Source organism: Gallus gallus, chromosome 28 (genome assembly GCF_016699485.2).
Source record: "Gallus gallus isolate bGalGal1 chromosome 28, bGalGal1.mat.broiler.GRCg7b, whole genome shotgun sequence".
Lineage (NCBI taxonomy): Eukaryota > Metazoa > Chordata > Aves > Galliformes > Phasianidae > Gallus > Gallus gallus.
This window is the reverse complement of record NC_052559.1, coordinates 816,256-836,412: the sequence shown is the minus strand read 5'-3', so window position 1 is coordinate 836,412 and position 20,157 is coordinate 816,256. Positions and strand designations below refer to the sequence as shown.

The following is a 20,157-nucleotide window of genomic DNA, read 5'->3' as shown; positions in this document are numbered from 1 at the left end:
AGCAAATAAAGCCACATTGTGAAGAACAAGATCAGCACTGTGGCCAATGGCTACTGACCTACTGTAACACTTAATTTTGTTTTAACACATTCTGGTCAGATATGCTTTATCTCAACCCATTGAGCCCCACACTGGGCACCAAATGGACTGCTGTGGTTTAACCCAGCAGCAGCTCAGCACAACACTCCAGGACCAGCTGCTATTGCGAATTTGGACATTGCTGGCACACAACCAGCTCTGGCCAGAGGTTGTGGTGTTCAGCCCTTAGGCAAGGATGTGGCAAAGCTCCTTGGCTAATCACAGTGCATGAGGCACACGAAAACCATGGCTGCGGGGCCAATGGGGATGCTGAATAGGGTTGGACTGAGTTGAGCTATGCTGGGCTGGAATGAGGCGTAATGGGAGTTGGGCAGGGATGGATTGCACAGTGCAGAGCCCCTCAACTCTGCCAGTGGCCACACACCAGCAAGGGGGCCTGAGGCACCCCTGTGTGAGCAGCTCCTCTGGCTTGCAGGTCGCACAGTTCCACAACCAGTGTCACCACAGACCATAAGGGGCTCCTATGACACTTCCATGAGTGCACAGGAGGAAGGATTTTAGGAACAATTCGTTCATATACTCCCAGTCCTGGACGAAAGACTGATGACTAGGAAAGCAATATTAATATTGCAGGGAGGCCACTCATGTGGCCCTTTGCTCCAGGCAATGTGTTGTCCCTGCGACAATTAAGTGTGAAAATGTTTTCTGTAAGCATCTCTGAAAAACAAGCAAACAAGCACAACCACAAAATTGCATTTCAATTAGCAGCTGAGATGGATTGCACAGGAAATACTGTGGTTATTTCCGGATATTTACAATGAATTACTTTATTGCAAGAAAGGAATATGCTGCGCTGTGCTGGAGGGGAACCATGGAGGGTTTTGCTTTTATGATTTGGTGACTAATTTTTACAGAATGGATTTTTGCACTGGGGAAATTGTGAAGCCATAACATGGAAGCAGTGTGAAGAGGGACTGCAACACCTCCCAGCAGCTACATGCAACTTGGGCTTCTAATCTGTACTTCTAGGTGCCACTAAACAGCCAGTAGAAGTACAGCAGCTTTTCATGTCCTTTCCTGAGCAAATGAATGAGAAGGGATGATGAGTCTCTTTTCACCAGAGCACATAGCAGTGGATTTCACCCCTGGTTTCCCTTCCATTAAGTCTCCTGCTTGAACATCTGCCTTTGTTCCCTTGGAGTCCCTGTAGGTCAGGGCTGGAGTTCTTTCTTTCTTTCATGAAGATTTTCATTCATGAGGATCTACATGTGCAGTGCCCTGCTGTTCAGCAGATGACAGGAGCCACATAGGGCCAAAGCAGTGACAAATTATAGGAAAACTGCATTCAGAGGAGTATCCTGCTTCCAGAACTTGACTGCCATTCTCACTCGTGGTGCCTGTGAATGGCTATATCCTGCTCTCTGGGTTTGCCCAGACAGCTAAATTCTGCCAAAAGCTCAGGGATGCTGTTGGTCTGGGTACGTATATTTGTTTGCCAGGCACTCTTCACTTGTTGAGCTCCTGCCAGGGACTCAGAACAAGAAGACACAGCCTTTGTCTGTGGATGACTGTCAAAACTGGATGTGGGTCATCACCCCATGATCACTGCAGCAGTGGGTCTGCCAGTTATATTGACCACTCCTGTCCCTCACACTCTCCTTTTCCATCTAGTGTTAGTTCTTCCTCCAAATCATATTTGGCGCTGAACCTGGATCACTCCTTGAGCCTGGAGTGAGAAGGTGCATATAGGGTTGTAGTGACATTTTGCAGTCCCAGATCCTTTGCTCCTTCAACATCTTCGTGGCCAGCTGTACACCCAGCATCTCATACTTAAACCGCATCTTGGATGCAGTTCCATGTGCTGGGTGCTGCACAAAGTCAGGCTTGGCTTCAGTGCAGACATGGCAGGGGTGTGCCTGCCCAGCAGGAAGGCTGTGCTTGCTCCAGTGCATCTCAGCCTCCTGGGAGCAGGGCTGTGGCTCTGGGACAGACATAGGCACACAGGGGTGTGTGCCCTGGAGCAGCTTTTGCAAGGGAGCTGTACAGAAGGAGGGTTGCATGGGAAAGGAAGGGCTGTCTGTTCTGCTGCTGTACAAAACGTTTTCATGCTGGGATCTGCTCCGTCCATGGGGACAGTGGTAAGGGTGGGAGTGCAAAGGCCTATGCTAGACAGACTTGTAGCTGGGTAATTCAGATTGCTCCCAGTGCCTTGGACATCCTTCTGAGAAGTGCAGATGAGACACGTAGGTGCCTGGCAGACCCCTGTACATGCTGCACTGGGAGAGCGTGGAGCACCCAGGGGGACACTGGGATTCAGGAGCTGGACCCCAAGGATGACCAGGCCTAGCCCCCAGCCCCATTTCCTCTTACAGCATTGTTTTCCCAGGCAGGCAGCTCACAAAACTTCTCCCAGCTCCAATAGCTGCGCTCCACCTTTTATTATAATTGATTCTGCATCGCCATAGGAACCTGCTCCAGTGTGAGTGAAGAGCAGTTGCCTTCCCTGTGTGCTCTCCAGGAGAGAGGCATCTGCTCCTTCCCTCAAGATGGCAAGTGCTGGAGCTGGGAATCGCTGTGGCTGAGTGGCTGGGCCCCCAGACCCATGCCATCCAGGTACCGTCCATGCCCCATCCTCTTGCAAGTGCTCATGCTATGGGGAGAACAGAGGGTTTGCAGAGCCAGGAAGTACAAAGGGGAGGGGGAAGTTGTTTCTGTGCTTGGTTGTCAAGGACCTCTCACTGGTGATGGGTTCAGGAGATGGGGTAGCTCTGATCATCTGGTGCTGGGACCAGTATGTCTTCTGATGGAAACTGTTGAGTCTAGATGGAGAGAGCAGGATGCTGGGCTTTTCGGTTGTTATGGGTAACAGACAGCTTTATTGTTGGGTTATCTTCTTACCGGGTGGCTTGGTTTGGTGGTGGTGGGATTTCTGTGTGCTGGGATGACAGAAGGCACATGAAGGGAGTTCTGCAGAGCACTCTGCTTGGCCGAGCTTCCCATGCCCTGCTCCCAGGGAGACCAAGAATTGCAATGTCTGGGAAAAAGCATCCCTCCTTAGCTGAGGCTCTTGCCTGGAGATTGCCTTCTGCTTGTCTGTCCCGAGTGTGATTAGAGCAGGCCATCTCTATAGTGCAGACTGGCTGGAGAAAGGGCAGAGTTGGGTGAGGGGCACTGTGCATAGCACTGTGCCAGGGGGGCTGACTCTTGGTATGGTTCAGACTCCATCAGTGGGACAGGGTGCATGATGCTATGGATCCCAGAGCCCCAGAACTTCCCCTGCTCCCTCTAGGGACTAGAGTGTCTCACCCTCAGCATTTCATATTCCTGCCCAGCCTGGTTAGCTCTGTGCCCTAGGTTTTTCTTGCCTTCCTCTACCATGGGGCTCAGCAGCAATCCTGAGGTAGAGCTGTCTTGCAAGCAAGTCTCCTTCACAGTGGCTGCATGGGACCAGAGAAAAAGCAGGGTCCTGGCCTTCCCGTTAGCCATGGGCTGGTTGTCAGAAGACTTGCCAGCCTTTTACAAGGGGGTGTGGGTTACAGACATGCAGGGCTGCAGGGCTGGGCTGGAGCCAAGGGGCAGTGGGCAGAAAGGGCCTGTGGTCCTCCTGCGGCCCAGGCGAAGGGCTGTGGGTACACCCCCGCAGCCTGGTTCACTGTGCCATAGGCAGATGGGCATTCCTCAGCCTCTGCCCTGGTGCCTCCCTGCACAGCCCATGGGGCAGAGGAGGGTCACAGCGAGCGTCCCTCCCAGGGTCTCAACCTGTGTAGCCTATGACAGTCCTGTGGGACATAAGTGTCACTCCTTGTGGAAGGTGCCCAAAGGCGACTGTTAAGAACAGGCTTTAGAGCATGAGGGGATATATCTGGATCCATTGGTGCAGTTAGGGGATCCTGCTGAGACTTGGGGAACTTCACAGGAGCCAGGAGCTGGGCCAGGTGATGGAGAGGTGCTGGCAGGGCTCATGATGGAGGCCCTCCTGAAGGAAAACAAACTGCTGCCACTCATCCCTGCAGTCTGCTTGTAAGGGACCCACAACCCATTCCAGCGTGCTGTTTTGGAGCAGAAGCCTATAATGCATGTCTCTGTGCCGTGGATGTCTCTTTATTCCCGTGGGATGGATTCCACAGAGGATCGGGTACTCATTCCTGGAAACAGAGCCTACAAATTCTTTCTTCCTGAGGGGCAAAACTAGGCTGGAACAGGAGGAGATCCTGTGGGAGAGTTTCCTCCCGAGGAAAGGTGAGCACCGCAGAATGCAATCGTTTGGAAAGGAGTGAAGAGGGGAGGCAGCTCCTCTTACCCTCTCATTAGAGGGATCTCCAGCTGCCCCTGGCTGTGCAGGCCCCGCTATGGCAGCAGCTCTGTTGATCCTGGCAGCCATGCAGTAACCCGGTGGCATGTGTTCATTTGTTGCTGCAGGGAATCAGCAGCAACATTGACTGAAAAAGGCAATGCAAGCCCTGCCAACAATCTGCTGTGCTGTGAGCTCCCTATTGCAGCGCCAGAGGTGGGTCCAGAAGGGCTCCGGAGGAGAAGGGCCTGTGGGCCTGGGAGCGCGGCTGTGGGGCAGCGGAGGGAGAGACAGAGTCCTGCAGTGCCGCAAGTAAAGCCTTTCCCTCTCTCTCTGGAGCTGGTAGGCCCTGCAGACCCCCTGCTTAAGCACTTCGCCCGCAGCCCTCACAAGGGTGCTTGCTTTCCTGTCTCCCTGGCGATCGCGTTTGCTCTCTGGTTGCAACAGGCAGTTGTGTGCCATGCACGGCAATGGGATGAATATTAACAACAGGGAACATGTGGGGCCAGGTCCTGTGAGACCCCCGGCTCCTGCAGAGCAGCAGAGTGCTCCCAGCGCTGAGCAGGGGGTGTGAGTGGCATTGCTCCCCTGCCCTGCTCATTTTGCACACCAATTCCTCCCTGAACCCGGGGTGTTTGGGATATTCCTCCAGCTTGCCTCACATCGGTTTGTATGGAGAGCAACAGTGGATTTTTGCTTTGAAAAGCAGGGTTGCTTTAGCAGCATCCTAATGAATTTGATGCTGTTCCTTGCGTGCAGACATTTTGTTCTGCTCTCTTCATGTGGATTTGAGCATTTTACCCCCCCTCAGAACTCTCCTCCATCAAAACTAGTACGGCTTTCTCTGCTTAAGACATTACTCACGTTTACTGCTGGTATATAATTGTAAATGTCTTCTTTTGTTGTAAGGCAGGACTAAGAAAGTTGCGTTGATTTAAAAGTGTGCAAACGAAGTCCCTTCCCTGGCTGTTGGACTGCACCCACGACACAGTGCAATTAAACCCCGCTTCACTCATAATACTGCTCATCTTCCAGTTCCATTCTTGGAATAGGTCAGCACTTCTGGTACAATTCTGCTTCGTTGTGTCGATCATGTGGGTCTTTTTTCAATCTCTGCTGCTAAAGCGCACGCTTTGCAGGGCTAGGTGTTTCTTTATGTTAACTACAGTGTTGAAAAGCTGTCTTCATCTCCCAGCACCCTAAGACAAGTTTGCTAGTGCCTTGGTGAGCTGCCTCAGGCCCTGACTCCACAGCTGGGTTCCCTTCCTACTGATTCCTTTTATGCTTTCCCATACAGCAGCTAGCTCTTGCTCTTGTCTTTTGGTCAAAAACCTGCAAGAACTGGGAGGGTGGAATAAGCTGATGCTAGTGGAACTGTCTGAGGGCAGTGCAGCCAGCAGGCTGAGTCGTGCCATGACTGCAGAGCCCCATCCCTCCACGGTCCCATCCCTCCGCCACTGCCCACTCGTGGGATCAGTCTCCATTTGGAGGTGTCTCCAGTGGGAAGGGTGAGCCCTCCACACCAGATGGCATCCTGCGCTGTAAACCCTATCCATGCCTCTTTTTAAGGTTAATATTTCATTAGATATCTGTCATTTGCCAAATTAACATTTAATTTGTGTTTTGTACCCATAAAAATATCCCCACAGTGTTGCTAAATAGTTGACAGTCCTCTTCCTTTGTGAGTTCTCTCCCCATTTAGTAATTTCCTTGCTCATGCATTCTTTTTAGTTACTAAGGGAACATGAATCTTAATAAAACTCAATCACATATTCCTTAAATAACAGCTGCCTTCATTTAACTATCTTACCAGCATTTTCTTGGGAAATTAAGATCTGATTCTTCACACGGTAATACAAAAGCAACACATCCTGAATGCAAGAGAAACACTTTAATGCAGGGCTAGTATTTGGCAGAAAACCTTGTATTTTCTCCTGCATATGCATGTTTCTCCCTGCATTTTTGATGTCAGTTACAAGTCAGTTGGGCACCTCCAGACACATGATTTGTGCTTGGGTTGATTATATTGCAGCAGGACCTGTTCTCAGCATTGCTGGTACCAAGGATTATGAATAGGAATTCTCCTACCCCAGATGTGTCCATGGGAAGCACGAATCTCCACTGAAGCCTCTGGTGGAGGGCTGCAGCTGGTGGAAGTCACTTGGCCAGCTGTGGCTTCTTGGCAGCCACAAAGCAGGGATGCTCTGCCATGTTAATGCAAGACATGGCGTTAGGGCTCTTGGTGCAGGGTTGGGCTCTGAGATGCTGTCTTTGTGCAATCACAGATGATCAGACCACAGAAGGCCACAGTTATCCCAGCACCGAGCTGGAATACATAGGTAGCACTTGGGAAGAATTCTCTCTGCAGGGATTATTGCAATTTTCAGCCCCACAGCCTCATGCAGTATAATTTCTGGAAGAATAATGGGTAGAGGGAGAGAAGAAGCCTATGATAAGGAGTCTGGTTGCTTTTGTCTATTTGATCTCTGAGCTATTTCCACCAAAGTCTGAATTCTGACAGCTGTGGCCAAAAATTTCTGTGCGTATCAAGAAAGTCACTGCACTGCGTGTGGAAGTTATAGGATAATATTGCTGAATGTCTCCTGTGGAACAGCAGCTGGTTCCCACCTACACATTTTAGCTTGGCTCTTTGTTCAGCTCTATGAAATTGAATTACGAAAGGGTCCATGGACATCTCTAGGCCCTGACTCTAGCTTGGGATCTTCAGAAACCGTTGGAAGGTCTCTTAGAATTACAGAATCACAGAATTGAAAGGGTTGAAAAGGACCTCTAGAGATTGAGTCCAATCCCCCTGCTAAAGCAGGTTTCCTTCAATAGGTCACACAGGTTGGTGTCCAGATGGGTCTTGAATGTCTCCATAGAAGGAGACTCCACCACCTCTCTTGGGCAGTCTACTCCAGTGCTCCATTGCTCTGACAAGAAAGAAGTTCTTCCTAGTGTTAGTGTGGAGCTTCCTGTGTTCCAGATTCTTCCTGTTGCCCATTGTTCTATTGCTGTTCGCCATCGAAAGGAGTCCGCCTCCATCGACTTGACTCACACACTTCAGATATTTATAAAGAGTGATGAGATCCCCCCTCAGCCTTCTCTTCTCCAGGCTGAACAGTCCCACGGCTCTCAGCCTTTCCTCGCACAGAAGATGCTCCAGGCTATGAATCATCTCTGCAGCCCCTCTGATTGGGTCACATGGAACCATCATCTGCTCCTGTGCTCTCCCTATGTCTGACCACCACCTTTCCATGGGAACAACATCAGACTAATCCGAAGAGCTTCCAGGCAAAGAAGTCAGTTCACTTTGAGGCCCCAGGGATGTTTCATTCCCAGGGCTGTCCTCATCTTCATGGTTCACATCCATCTCTGGACCACTGACCACCCCTTGCAGAGTGTGAGGAGCCAAGTTCTGCAAGGTGCTCTGAGCCTGGCCATTCTCTACTGACTGGGAAATGTGCTTCCTGCTCAGCTGGAAAACTCTCCAGCTCAGTTCATTCACCCCCATCCTTCTGCCTTCCTGATGCAGTACTCACGCCATGGGAATCCACAGCACAAGCAAGGGAGAGTCAGAGGCTTGCCAGTGTAGATGGATCCTAACTGACTGCCTGGGCAGCTGCTGCCAGGGAAGGCAGGAACTGCCAGAGAAATCTAATATGTGCAATTTGTACTCATTAAAGATCAGATGATGTATTTGTCAAAATCCCTAACAGAGAAGGTGTGAGAAGTGCCCCTCTCTGCCCATGGCACTGCTTGGCTGAGCAGTCCTGGTCTTCCTACAGAGACCTGCCAGCAGATGGTTGGGTCCTGGGCCAGCACTATTTCCCAAGATCAGGGTATATATCTGCATTTCAAAGGGACTTTTTGTGAGAGCACTATGGACCAGAACCTGCCAGGGCCACATGTGCCTTTGCCCAATCAGTCATTCCTGTAGATAGTGATGGAGACCTGTCATTGGATATAATGACCCTATGTGCTGTCCTGGAGAGGTGGCTCATAGACCTGGTGCCCTCCTGAAGTGCAAAAAGGTTGTATCTGGCAGAACCACAGGCTCCACTTTGTCTGAGCTGGACTCTCCAGCACTCCACACTAGATTGAGAATATATGGGAGGTGAGCGTAAACCTCAGTATGATGAGCACTTAACAATCCAAGGGACTTCTGAATGGAGTCATCCTAGGGGTGGCAAACATCCTCTCATAGGGACATTGGATGTAAGTAGTTCCCCTTTGGAGATATGCAGTGGGTATTTCCCTGCAGTAATGTAGCTGATAAATGAGGGTAAAGCCCCCACTCAACCTCAAAGGACATCTGAAACCTTGACATGTAACTGGGAAGCTGGTGTTCATGGAAGTGTAGAGACAGCTGTTTTGGGGTAGTTGGTATCTGGGGGTTAAGAGATACCTTGGCCAAGTACTGGCACAGATGCCAGCTCAGCGTTCATCATCCCTATGGAGAGGGGTGTTTTGGTGGTGCTTTGTCCCGGAGGGAGAACTGGGCTGTACTGCACAGTGCTGTACAGATGTCTATCGAGAGAACATTCCACGTCTGGCCTAGACACAAAAGATATTTTGGGAAGGGTGTTTTTTTTATTATTCAGAATTACCAAACAAATGGGGTGAAAAGAGACCAGAGAGCAGTTGTGCTCAGCTATGTCCAGGTCTGTGCCCACAGCCATTCAGCTTCTTTGCTATCAAATCTTGCTTTTGCCTGCTTAGGCTTCCCAAGCAAGGACAGAGGGAAGGGGATTTGGCTATTAAGTGCCTCCCACCCCCTGATCACAAACTGTGCTGGACTGAAAAGTGCAGCATGTGGGGATCAGCCAATCTCCAGCAAGTGGCAGATCACTTCTGCTGCTGGAAGTTGTGACAGATATCAGAGCATCCTTTGGCTGCCATCACCATTTCCATTCATAGTGTGCTCAGAAACAGGAGTAGCTTACCTCTATACACATCACAGGGCACTGGGTCACTGTCTTGCAAGTGACAGCAGGCAGGTCCTAGGACTCAGGAAGGTGGACAGAGAGCACATCCATCTTTCTCACCTTGCTGCTGCTGTTGCCCTTTATTTTTCTGTTTTTGTGTTATGAAATTATTTTTGAAGCCTGCAAGCACTGTTCCTCGTGGTGTCCCAGGAGGTGCAGATAAAGGAAAGAGAGCAGGTGCTCAGCATGAGTCAGAGCCATGTCAAACATGCTGTGGTCCATAGCTGGCTGCCTTTTCCCACTGATAGTCTCTCCCAGTATTGCTGCCTGGAGGGCAGGGGCACGCTTGCCTGGATGTCTCCCAGTGGGACCTTTTGCTGCAGTCTCCACAACACTAAGAGCACTCAGGCTCCAGGATGGAGCAAGGGGACATTGGTAAAGATGTCCTCCTACCCAGGATCTAGTGCTGGTCTAAGAGACACTGAGAACTCACAGCATTTGCTGAATCAGGAGTGTCTTTGTTGCTCTGCTGTGACTGCTAAGTGACTGCTGTCCTTTTAACTTCTGTCAATTTGTCTTTCTGCTTTTCATTCCTAGCCCAAGGAAGCTGGATCCTGGAGATCTCTGCTCAGTGATGTGGCTGTTGGGAGGCAGCCTTCTGCTTCTCCTGCAATAGCAATGCTAGCGCACCCACACAGCTGGAGTGAGGTAGGTGCTCTCCTTCTCCTCCAGGACTCAGCCCCTTCTAGGCCTGGTCCAAAACTGAAGGCAGTCAATAGCTCAAGGGACACACAGCAGCCGGAAACATCACCCTTGGTGGGAGTGGGCAAACTCTGAGCTTGTGCCCATCTTGGGAGATTTTCACGGTAAAGCCCTGAGAAGTCTGCTTGGGTTGACAGCTAAGGTCCCCAGCCTACGTTTTCCTGTGATTCAGGGCAGGTGGTCCCAAGTGGTCCTGCAGCACTGGGCTTGGCAGGCAGACAGCCTCTCCAGGGGGTTGCTGGGGATTTATGACGAGAGAGGCAAGCTCTTAGCAGACTAAGTTGCCCACCCATCCCATTCCTTTGTGTCCCTGCTGAGTGGCATCACTGGGGCAGTGCTTCCTGAGCTTGCCAGAAAACCATAGACCCACTTGTGAACCTGTGCCTTTGAGATGATGAGGGAGATTTCCTTTTGAAACATCCCCACTTTCTACAAAGCACCTCCTCCCTACATTTACTCCCCCTCCCCTGTTGGCTTTCTCACTTCTTCAGCTGCCAAAAGTAAAATAAATAACCCCTCTGATTCTTAAATTGATCAAAGGAAAAATGACTCCCAGTGAATGCTGACAGTTTAGAAGCTGGATTTAAAATAATGACAATTAAGAAAAGTTTCAAGCTGAGAGTATTACTTTTCAATGAACAAGTACTCTTCCCACATTTCCTGGCTGAAGATACGTACCAAATTCAGCCTCTGGCCATAAATATCACTGTCCCCAGGCTTTTCTCTCTGATATCTGACTGCTTGTCTGGCTGCATCAGCAAGCACATAACTGCAGTTCTGGCAACAGAGACTCTCCCTTGCCCTCTCCCATCTCTAATTATTTAGCAGCTGAGCAGTGCTCTTTAGCTGAAGCCCGTGGCCAATTCCTCCTTTCTTTCCATCTCTGCTTTTCCCTCCAGGAGCTCTCGGTCTGCACAGGAGCGAACCCTGAGCTCCTTGGCTCGGCTTAGCAGTGCTGGTGGCTATGGAGTGACCAGTGCAGGTGGTGTTCCAGGTGCACAGCAGGAGGCTGGAGCTGGCTGCCCAAGCCCCGATGCTCCTTGTCCTCGTGCTCTTTGCAGCTCGTGTGCCTCACCTCTGCCATGAATGATGCATCGACGATGGATTATGAACTGCTGTCCCCGTCCTTGGTTGAGCACCCGGCCAGCACTGCGGGCATGGATGCCGAGCAGAAAACCGTCTTTGCCTTTGTCATCTTCCTCCTCGTCTTCTTGGTGATGCTGATGGTGCGCTGCTTCCGCATCCTGCTGGACCCCTACAGCCGCATGCCTGCCTCCTCCTGGACTGACCACAAGGAGGGGTTGGAGAGGGGCCAGTTTGACTACGCCTTGGTGTAGAGGGCAGGGATGGGGCGAGCCTGGGTGCTCCGAGTGCCTCCCACCCCAGCTGGCCCCGGCCCCGGCCCCCCCTTCCTCTGTGGTGTTGCCCCGGGCCAGCAGGGATGCCGCGGGCAGGGAGGCGAGGTCGGGCTCTTGTCTGGGGTGGGTTTTCTAGGGGTTTCTCTCTTTTCTAAGCACTTTTCAGTTCTCTTCGCAGCCTGCAGCACTCTCGGCGAGGTACATCGGAGGGGTGACGTGACTCCCCACCGGTCTCGCTGCCCACCGTGCCCCGGGGCCGTGCTGCGTGCCGCGGTGGGGAGGGGGAGGCACCGGGGCAGGGCATGGCAGGACCTGCCCTCGGCCACGGCCCCCACGGCTCCTGGTCTGGGCAGCTCTGCCCTGCACCAGGCCGGGCGTTGGACCCCCACCTCCTCCTGCCTCCCGCGTCACCTCTGTCTGTGTCCTCTGGGAGTGCTGACCGTGGCCCAGTGTGTGTGTGCGTGTGTTTCCCTGTAGCTGAGCTTTGTCTGTGAGGGGGTTTATAGGCACCTGACCCAAGTGTTGGCTTTGTTCCTCTCTGTGTGGCAGCCTCAAAGTGCCCCCCACAAGTAAGGGGGAGATGGAGACCCCACGTGCAGCGCCCTTCTGCCCTCCAGCCCTGCAGCCCACTCTCCGCTTTACACCATCATGACCGCTCCCTGCCTAACTGGTGGAAATGGTCTGAGCAAGGTGCAGTCATGCAGCCACTTGCAGACCTGCCTGGGAGCCCTGCGGGGATCCCTGCAGGGATCTAAAATCCCCACGCAGCACTTGGGAGATGGCTCTCATCCAGCCCGGGCCTGGCAGTACCCAGCAGTGCCTCGCTCTGCGCATCACTGCCCCAGCAGGACCTGGGCAGCCTGGGCGTGCTCCTGCATCTGCCTAGCAGAAGGGCTGTGTAAGTGAGGGGAACTATGGCTGTCCCCATAGCAGGGGAACCTGACTGTGGGAACCGTGCCTCTTAAGTAGGGGTGCTGCAGCTGGCCGCAGGGCTAGCTAGCAAAAGCTGTGGTGGGGTATGGCTGTGGGCTGGCAAGTTGTGTGCTAAGGGATCTGAGCCCGTGGGGGAGAACTTCCTCCTGCTCCACGGAAATAAAGCTGCACTGTGCTAACCCCACACAGCTTTTCCTCTGCTCTGTGATGCGTCCCATCGGGCACTGGGGTGTGTGGGTGCACGTCAGTCATCGCTGGGTGTTCCTGGGGTCATATGAGCACTGGCACAGGGGAAGGTGCAAGGCCTGACTGCTGGGTGCTACAAAGAAGCAAAGGCTCAAGGGCTGCTCTGGGCACTACATAACACTGCTCTGATAGGAAAGTCCTTGGGAGACTTCTCTCTTGGTGTTGGCCAGACTAGTGCAGAGTCACTGGGGGTACGGTTAGCATCACACTGACAGCCAAGAAACAGGACACTGCTACCCAGATCCAGCGATCCTGCTTCTGCACCTTCCTTGGCACCACTGGACACACAGCCAAGAGCCTGCATCACAGAACACAGCGCACAAAACATTCATTGCACAGTTCAAACAGTCCCTGTGTTGTGTGACCTCTGCTCAGCACAATCACTGTTCAGCAAAACTGCCACAAAGCAGCAAAAGTGGGGCTGCTCCACAAAGGCACATGAGCTGGGAGACAAGAGTGACCACAGCACAACAGAGGCAGGTGCCCTTCCTGACCAGCTGCAGCCCCACAGCACCAGGACAGGACTGGTGGTGGTTGGATGTTGCACTGACAGTGTCAGACAAGCTGAGGTGATAAACCAGGTGCAAAATCTACCCATAGAATCAAGCCAGGACGAGGAGAAGGACACAAAGACAAGACAAAGCTACAGCACTGTGGTTTGAGGTACAGGCAGCAGATAAGGCTGGAGACAGGGGAGAAGAGAGGTACACCTTTGAATATACCTCAGGTAGAGAATGGAAGCACAGACCTGAGTTTAAGTAGAGGCTGGTCTAGAGGGGTGATGGTTAGGGCAACTAAGGACTACTGATGCATTCAGAACCCTGATTATAACCACTACACAGCACTGACATTGCACATCACAACCACTGCGTAGTCTGCCACTGGCACAGCACTGCACAGTGCATTTAGCACTCAGAACATCCACTCAGCAGCCCAACAACTCACTGCACAGCACAGTCCAACCAGTGCCCAGCAGCACTGCCATGCACAGTGCCTACTTGCTGCACAGCACACAAGCTCAGGGACAATTCCACCCCCTTGGGCATTTAGATGGAGGTTGACAGGCTCATTTTCTGGAGCAAATTGTTTTCCCATCCAAGCTTTAAGCCATCTTGCACCACGCAAACCATGAGGTATGATACAGCATTTCTAACTGCTGTGGTTTAACCCAGCAGCAGCTTGGCACCATGCAGCCTCTTGTTTGCTACCCCCCTTAGTGGGATGAGGGAGAAAACTGGAAACAAAATAGAACCCGTGGGTTGAGTTAAAAACTATTTACTAAGACAGAAAAGGAAAATGGAAACAAGAATGAGATGAAAACTATATATACACCCGTATATATATTCACAATGCGATCACTTGCTGCTTACCAACTGATGCCCAGCCACCCCCCAAGCAGCAGCTGCCCCCTGGCCAGCTCCACACAGCTTTGTGCCCTTCTGCATGAGGTCAATGGGGATGGAATCTCCCCGTGCCCACTGTCCTGGTTCTGCCGTGCCCCCTGAGCAGCTCCCAGCAGGAGGGAGATCTGCATGCAGGCACCACTCCACCCCTATGTCCATGCACCCGATGTCTGCATACTGGGCCATCAGTTCTGCCTGGGCTGCTGGTATGCATGGAACAGAGCAAGGGGCATACATGGAGGATGGAGGAGTGGCATATGGTGGCCACGGGAGCAACAGCCTTGCAGCACAGTGTGATTCCCCAGGCCACCACTAACCCTGCAGGGCAGCAGTGCTGAGGGGACCCAGGCTGGTGTACACAGAGGTGGCTGAGCTGCCTGTGCAGGTTGGGTGGCTGTGATGTGAAGACCTTGAAGGGGCTGTTGAAGCAGGTTTGAGAAAAAGGACAGAAAGCTCTGATCACAATGTAAAAAAACTCTGATCACAGCGTCCATCACAATGCAGAAGCAGTGCACTCTGCCCTGGAAAGAGTGAAGAAGGATGGAGAACATCATGAGCGGGACACTCTTTTCACATGGTCACCAACTGCAGCTGGAAGCATAGCATAGTGCTTTACTATGTTGCTGTTTAACTAATGCGCATCACTCTGTGCCTTAATTTGATAATTACCGTGGATATTAGATTTTGGAATATGGGGAAACACTTAGCTCATCTGCCATACCCACAAGATACATACACATTTGATGTGATTGATAATCCTCACCAGACACTCCTCATTCCTTCTGAATATCATGTAGCTTGAGTGACTGCAGTCACAGGGTAGAATATGTGGGATAATTGCTTAAGGTGTAGCATCGTTCACTGGAAATTAAGGCACAGGTCGTTCACAGGTGTACAAGAGCAGAGTGCAGCCTCTATGCCACTAAATTGCACAGAAGGTAGAGCGGGGTGGAGATCCACAGCCAAGTTCTGTGACCCACAGTGGTTCCCTAAGCAGCCCAAGGTGTCAGTAACATCAGGAGAACTGATGTGCTGACTCCAAGAGCAGTGCTGGGATGGGGACTTTGTGGTGCCAAACTACTTCCCCAAGTCTGCCATCTTTTTGACAAAAAGCTGTCCTTTGGTGAACTTTGCTCATGATATGCTTATTGTAATGCCAAAACACAACTGTCCCAAAGGCTGCCTGCCTCCAAGGTGTGACCACCTTGCGTGTGACCTCACTGAGCATGAGCCCTGGAGGTGTTTATGGCCAGGTTGGATGTGAACTCTGGTCATCCTGATCTGGTGGTTGGAAAGCAGCCCATGGCAGGGCTGTTGGATCTCGGTGATCTTTTAGATTCCTTCTAACCCAAGCCATTCTGTCATTCTATGATAAAAGCGGGTCAAGAAGGAGGGAAGATTAGGGAAGATCCCATTGCAGACAGGTCAGACACAGGCCATCTCTCACCCCTGGGATCTGTCAATGGGCTGAGCCTCTCCTCCCCCCATAGGGACTCACCCTGGGTAAGATTTGCACACTTGGCTATGCTGAGTGCTTCCCTAAGGAAACTTCCCTAGGATACCTTAGCATGCCAGTGGTCAGGCTGTATTACTCTTAGTTCTTCACACATGCTTTGTATTATTCTTGGTTAACCTCACACACTTTGCAGACGGTGAATTCTTCACTTGCAATCCAAAAGAACCTGTCATCTGTTGCTAGTAAACTGCACTGTTCACTAAGCCAGCCTTCTGAGTTTTGATTGGACATGGACAAAATTCCTTCTGTGCTCTGGCCATGTGTGTGTGCACACAGGTGCCCTGTGTTCCCCATCACACCAGCACAGCTCTTAGTGCTGCTTATCCTGTGCAAGTTTCCTTTTGGCTTCCTTTCCTGCCCAGTCATAATGTCTTTATGTCGGCTGCTTCCTTCACCATTAGCTTCAGCCAGAGCAAGGCAGGGGCTCTGCTCTGCCCCATACTCACCCCCTCACCCAGAGCCATGCTGGTTGCTGGTAGCACTGTGGGTCTTCTGGAGCTGCAATGCTTCCTTCATGGTTCACCAAAATCAGGCTCGGGGCTGCAGTGTGAGGTTGTGCAAAGAACCAGGGGACAGGGGCTGGAGGGGGCTGGGGTGAAGACCTCAGCAGAGCTCTGTGGGGTGGGCTGGAGGCATCTCAGGGCCTGGGGCTGGGGGATAACCTGCTGCATGGATCCTGCCCACCAGAAGTGTCCTTATGCCCTGTTCCCAAAGCCCACCCATGCTGCCAGGGTCCTCCTCCCTGCCCTGCAGCCTGCAGCAAGGTGATGCGTTTTGCTGGCGTTGTGCTGTTGCCCAGGCTTTTGGTACAGCTGCAGCAGGCAGGAGGGGGCGCTGCTGGGGGGCCAAGGGCCCTGAGGATATCGCTGTTCCCATGGGGGCAGAGGGGGGCTGACTGCTGAGCACTCCCAGCCATGCTCCTCTCCTTGCAGCCTCACAGAATGTTGGCAGGGTCACCGCCATGGGTAAGGCCATAAGCAGGGGGTGTCCTGCAGCCCCTCCTGGTGGGCCCTGGGGGTTGGGAGGCCTTGTCCTCATCCTCTGCAGCTGCTCCACAGCCCAGCACTTACAGCACAAAGAGACACTGCTACCCAGCACTGGTTTGTGTATCAGCCCATCTCGACCCCCTCACATTCATCAGTAATGTTCTTTTCTTCACGTGTGTGTTGGTTCGGACGTTGGCACACGCAGAGTGCTACGTAGCGGCATTGCAATTCCAACTAGATGAGAACAGAATGCTTGAAGTGTCATAAATAAAACACACAATCATCTTGAAGGCTGTCACGTTACTCATTTATGACTTGAACAGCAATGTCTGCACTACCCCATTCACGTGGGGAGAGCTTTAATGCCCACCTGCTGAAGCTTGCTGATCCAATAACCACCTGAAACCTTGAAAACATTCAGCTGTAACAACAGTCACCTCTTCTCTCTTCAATCATCAGCTCTTCTTTTTGAGGCCTCTAGCAGCAATCCAGCTGTACAATCTGTCCATCTGCTTCTGGCTATTTTCAGAGAGGTCAAAGGTGACGATTTTGTGACTCAAATCTTCATCCCAAGCAGCAGGTAGGATGCCTCATTCTGGGGGCCTGTGACAAACATGTTTCGTTGATAAGGGTAAGAGAGATGTAAAAAATTGGTGGAAGAATGTTTTGTTCTGGTTATGCCCTGATCTGGGCAACAGTGTTTTCAGAGCAGGGGAAAACACAGCATGGGAAGTAGCTGCTAGCCCTCCTCAGTCTGATGGACAATATGATGCTGATTTCATTTCTTTTAAATATGTGCTTTCAGCAAAGAGATGGTGTGACAAAGTTCATCCAAAACTCCAGACTCCTGAACTCTCCAGACCTGCAGAAATTTGCACTGTCTCTTGTGATGAATGCATTGCCATCTGTTCTGACGGGGGATCTTGAAAGTGCCAGCCACAGAGGAGCACTAATTGAGATGGCTGTTCATACTACAGCTGTCTTGCTGTGCAGGCAGAACCCCATCCTGCAGCCCCTGAGGAATGTGGCATTCTCACCATGCACTGTGGAGTAAAGAGATGTAACTCAAATGGTAGTTCAGCACACTGATAGCTCTTCCATACATCTGCGTGGGCCTCTATGATGTAACCTCAACACCAGAAGACATCAGCTCATTGTTTAAGTTGTAAATTACTGATGTGTGAGTATTTCAGTGCTGTTGGGATTCATTAACACAGCACCAAGCTTTGGACTGGTACCTTTTCCAAGTACTTCTGCACACTGAGCAGTATCAGACAAATATTTTTGCTGATATTTGAGTGAGCAAGTCTGAAAGCACTTGGCTGATCACAGTGTGGAAACCTGTGTGTTCCAGAGGATAATGACTCACGGAGCCGTAGGCCGTCAAGATGGAAGGATCTGCTGCTGTGCTTCTTCTGGCCACCAAGACTTGAGGACATATCTGGTGCACAATCATAGAATGGTTTAGGATGGAGGGGACCTTAGGTCATCTAGTTCCAACCCACATGCCATGGGCAGGGTTCCCAGCCACCAGATCAGGCTGCCCAACAACATCCAACCTGGCCTTGGATGCGTTCAGAGATGGGGCATTCATGATTTCTCTGTGCAATCTGTTCCAGCATCTCTGCACCCTTTGAGTAAGAAATTTCTTCCTAACATCTAACCTAAATCCCCGCTCTTTTCATTTAAAGCCATTCTCCCTTGTCCTATCACAATCAGATCATGTTAAAATTCAATCCCCCTCCTGCTTGGCAGCTGCCTTCAAGTGCTGGAAGGCTGCAATGAAGTCTCCTCGGAGCTTTCTCTTCTCCGAGCTAAACAAGACCAACTCCACAACCTGTCTTCATAGGAGAGGTGCTTCAACTCTTGGATCATCTTTGTGGCCTTCCTCTGGACCCCCTCCAACTGCTCCACATCCCTCTTGTACTGGGTATCTCAGGCTTGGGCACAGTACTCCAGATGAGGCCTCACAAGGGCAGAGTAGAGACAGACAATCACCACCCTGCCTCACTGGACTCCTTTCTCAGGCGTTCCGGGCTGCAAGCACACACTGCTGGTTCATCTCCAGCTTTTCATCTATCAGGACTCCCAAGTCCTTCTCCACAGGGCTACTTTCAATGAGATCTTCTCCCAGTCTGTACACATATCTGGGATTGCCTCAAGCCCAGTGCAACACCTTGTATTTGGCCTCATTAAACCTCATTAGGTTCACATGTGCCCACTATTCAAGCCTGTCCAGGTCCCTCTGGACGGCATCGCTTCCTTCTACTGTGTCAGCTGCACCACTCAGCTTGGTGTCATCAGCAAACCTGATGAGAGTGCACTCAATCCCTCTGTCTGTGTATTTGATAAAAGTGTTGAAGAGCACCAGTCCCAAGATGGACTCCTGGGGGGACACTACTTGTGACCTCCACTTGAACACAGAGCCAATGACAACAACCCTTTGGCTGTGACCTTCCAACCAGTTCTTTATCCATGGAATAATCCACTCTTCACATCTGTATTTCTCCAACTTAGAGATAAGGATGTGGTATGGGACCAAGTCAAAGGCCTTGCACAAGTCCAGGTAGATGGCATCGGTTGCCCTTCCTTTGTCCAACAGTGCCATCAATCCTTCATAGAAGTCCATGATAAGGAACCAGTGAGCAGCTGCTGCAGTAAAGGACTAATATATTCCTTTGTCACTTTTCTTCCTCCTTACCACTCTTTTCTGTCTACTGTGGCAGAAGATAGAGTGTCTCAAGTGAGATCCTGGGAAGGAATGCACTGGTACGGGAAGTGCTTCTGGCTGGCTTTGAATGAAACTGAAGAATCCTTGTTTTTGAATGAAGCAATTCCTCATGTGAGCACAGACAAACCCCTCAGCGTGACTTATCCTTTTAACTTAAGAAGTGTAGCTACAATTTTTGCTGGTAATGCACCAAAGGGCATTGAGTTTCTCTAGAGTCTCAAGCTTATAGGTGTTCATAGAGTTTGATACTGAGGAAGACCTGTCCTACCACTTCTGGCAGTTAGAGGGGTATGAGCAGAAGAGAAGAGGAACACTTTCCCATCTTCTCTGCTTTTTGCATTAGGATTTAGCCCCAAACAAGGAATCTGGAGGCACGTGAGCATTCATGCTCATCAGCCATTCTGGCACGTGGTAGCAGAATTTTTCAGGTTCCAATTCCATATTTTTCAAGGAGAGAAGCTTTCTCTAGTTCCTGTGTGGACCTTTCTCATTTTATTGGGCTTTGGGAACTTAGTTGCTTTCCAGTAGACCTTCAAGCATATTTCTTGCTTCAGTATGATGGTGCTCGTGAAAGGAAATAACAGGGATTTCATAAATGGCTCTTAGAATACTACTTTGTTTATTTCTTTCTCTATAGGAAGACCAAATAGCCACCCTTGAACCGCAGGAGAGGCAAGAATTTGAGACTGATGTTTTTTTAAAGCAGGTAATGTTTTCATCAATATATCTTCATATTTTAGCTGCTATTTTTGTTCTGTTGCACAGTGGTTCCTTCTGTAAACTTTCTGTATTACCAACCATTTTACCATTGCAATGTACAGTTTAGGATGGCTCTAACACAGATGGTTTCACAGATCTGGTGATAATCCGGCGAGGCTCTGACACTGCTGCCCATAGAAGCTGTGGATGCCCCATCCCTGAAGGTGCCCAAGATTGGATGAGTTCTTGGGCAGTCCCATCTGCT

General features: G+C 51.0%; 1 protein-coding gene across 1 annotated transcript; it reads left to right on the top strand.

Moving 5' to 3' along the window:
• The first annotated feature begins 4,539 nt into the window (after positions 1-4,539).
• CTXN1 (cortexin 1) lies at positions 4,540-15,679 on the top strand. Its single transcript, XM_040653606.2, has 3 exons — positions 4,540-4,642; positions 9,856-9,966; positions 10,920-15,679. Exon 3 carries the CDS (start codon positions 11,103-11,105, stop codon positions 11,355-11,357), a length of 255 nt encoding a protein of 84 aa, XP_040509540.1. The 5' UTR covers positions 4,540-4,642; positions 9,856-9,966; positions 10,920-11,102; the 3' UTR covers positions 11,358-15,679.
• Positions 15,680-20,157: the final 4,478 nt, after the last annotated feature.

What these genes read in the sequence shown, in the direction of transcription:
- CTXN1 (XM_040653606.2), top strand. Translation starts at nt 11,103, where the DNA reads ATGAATGATGCATCGACGATGGATTATGAACTGCTGTCCCCGTCCTTG.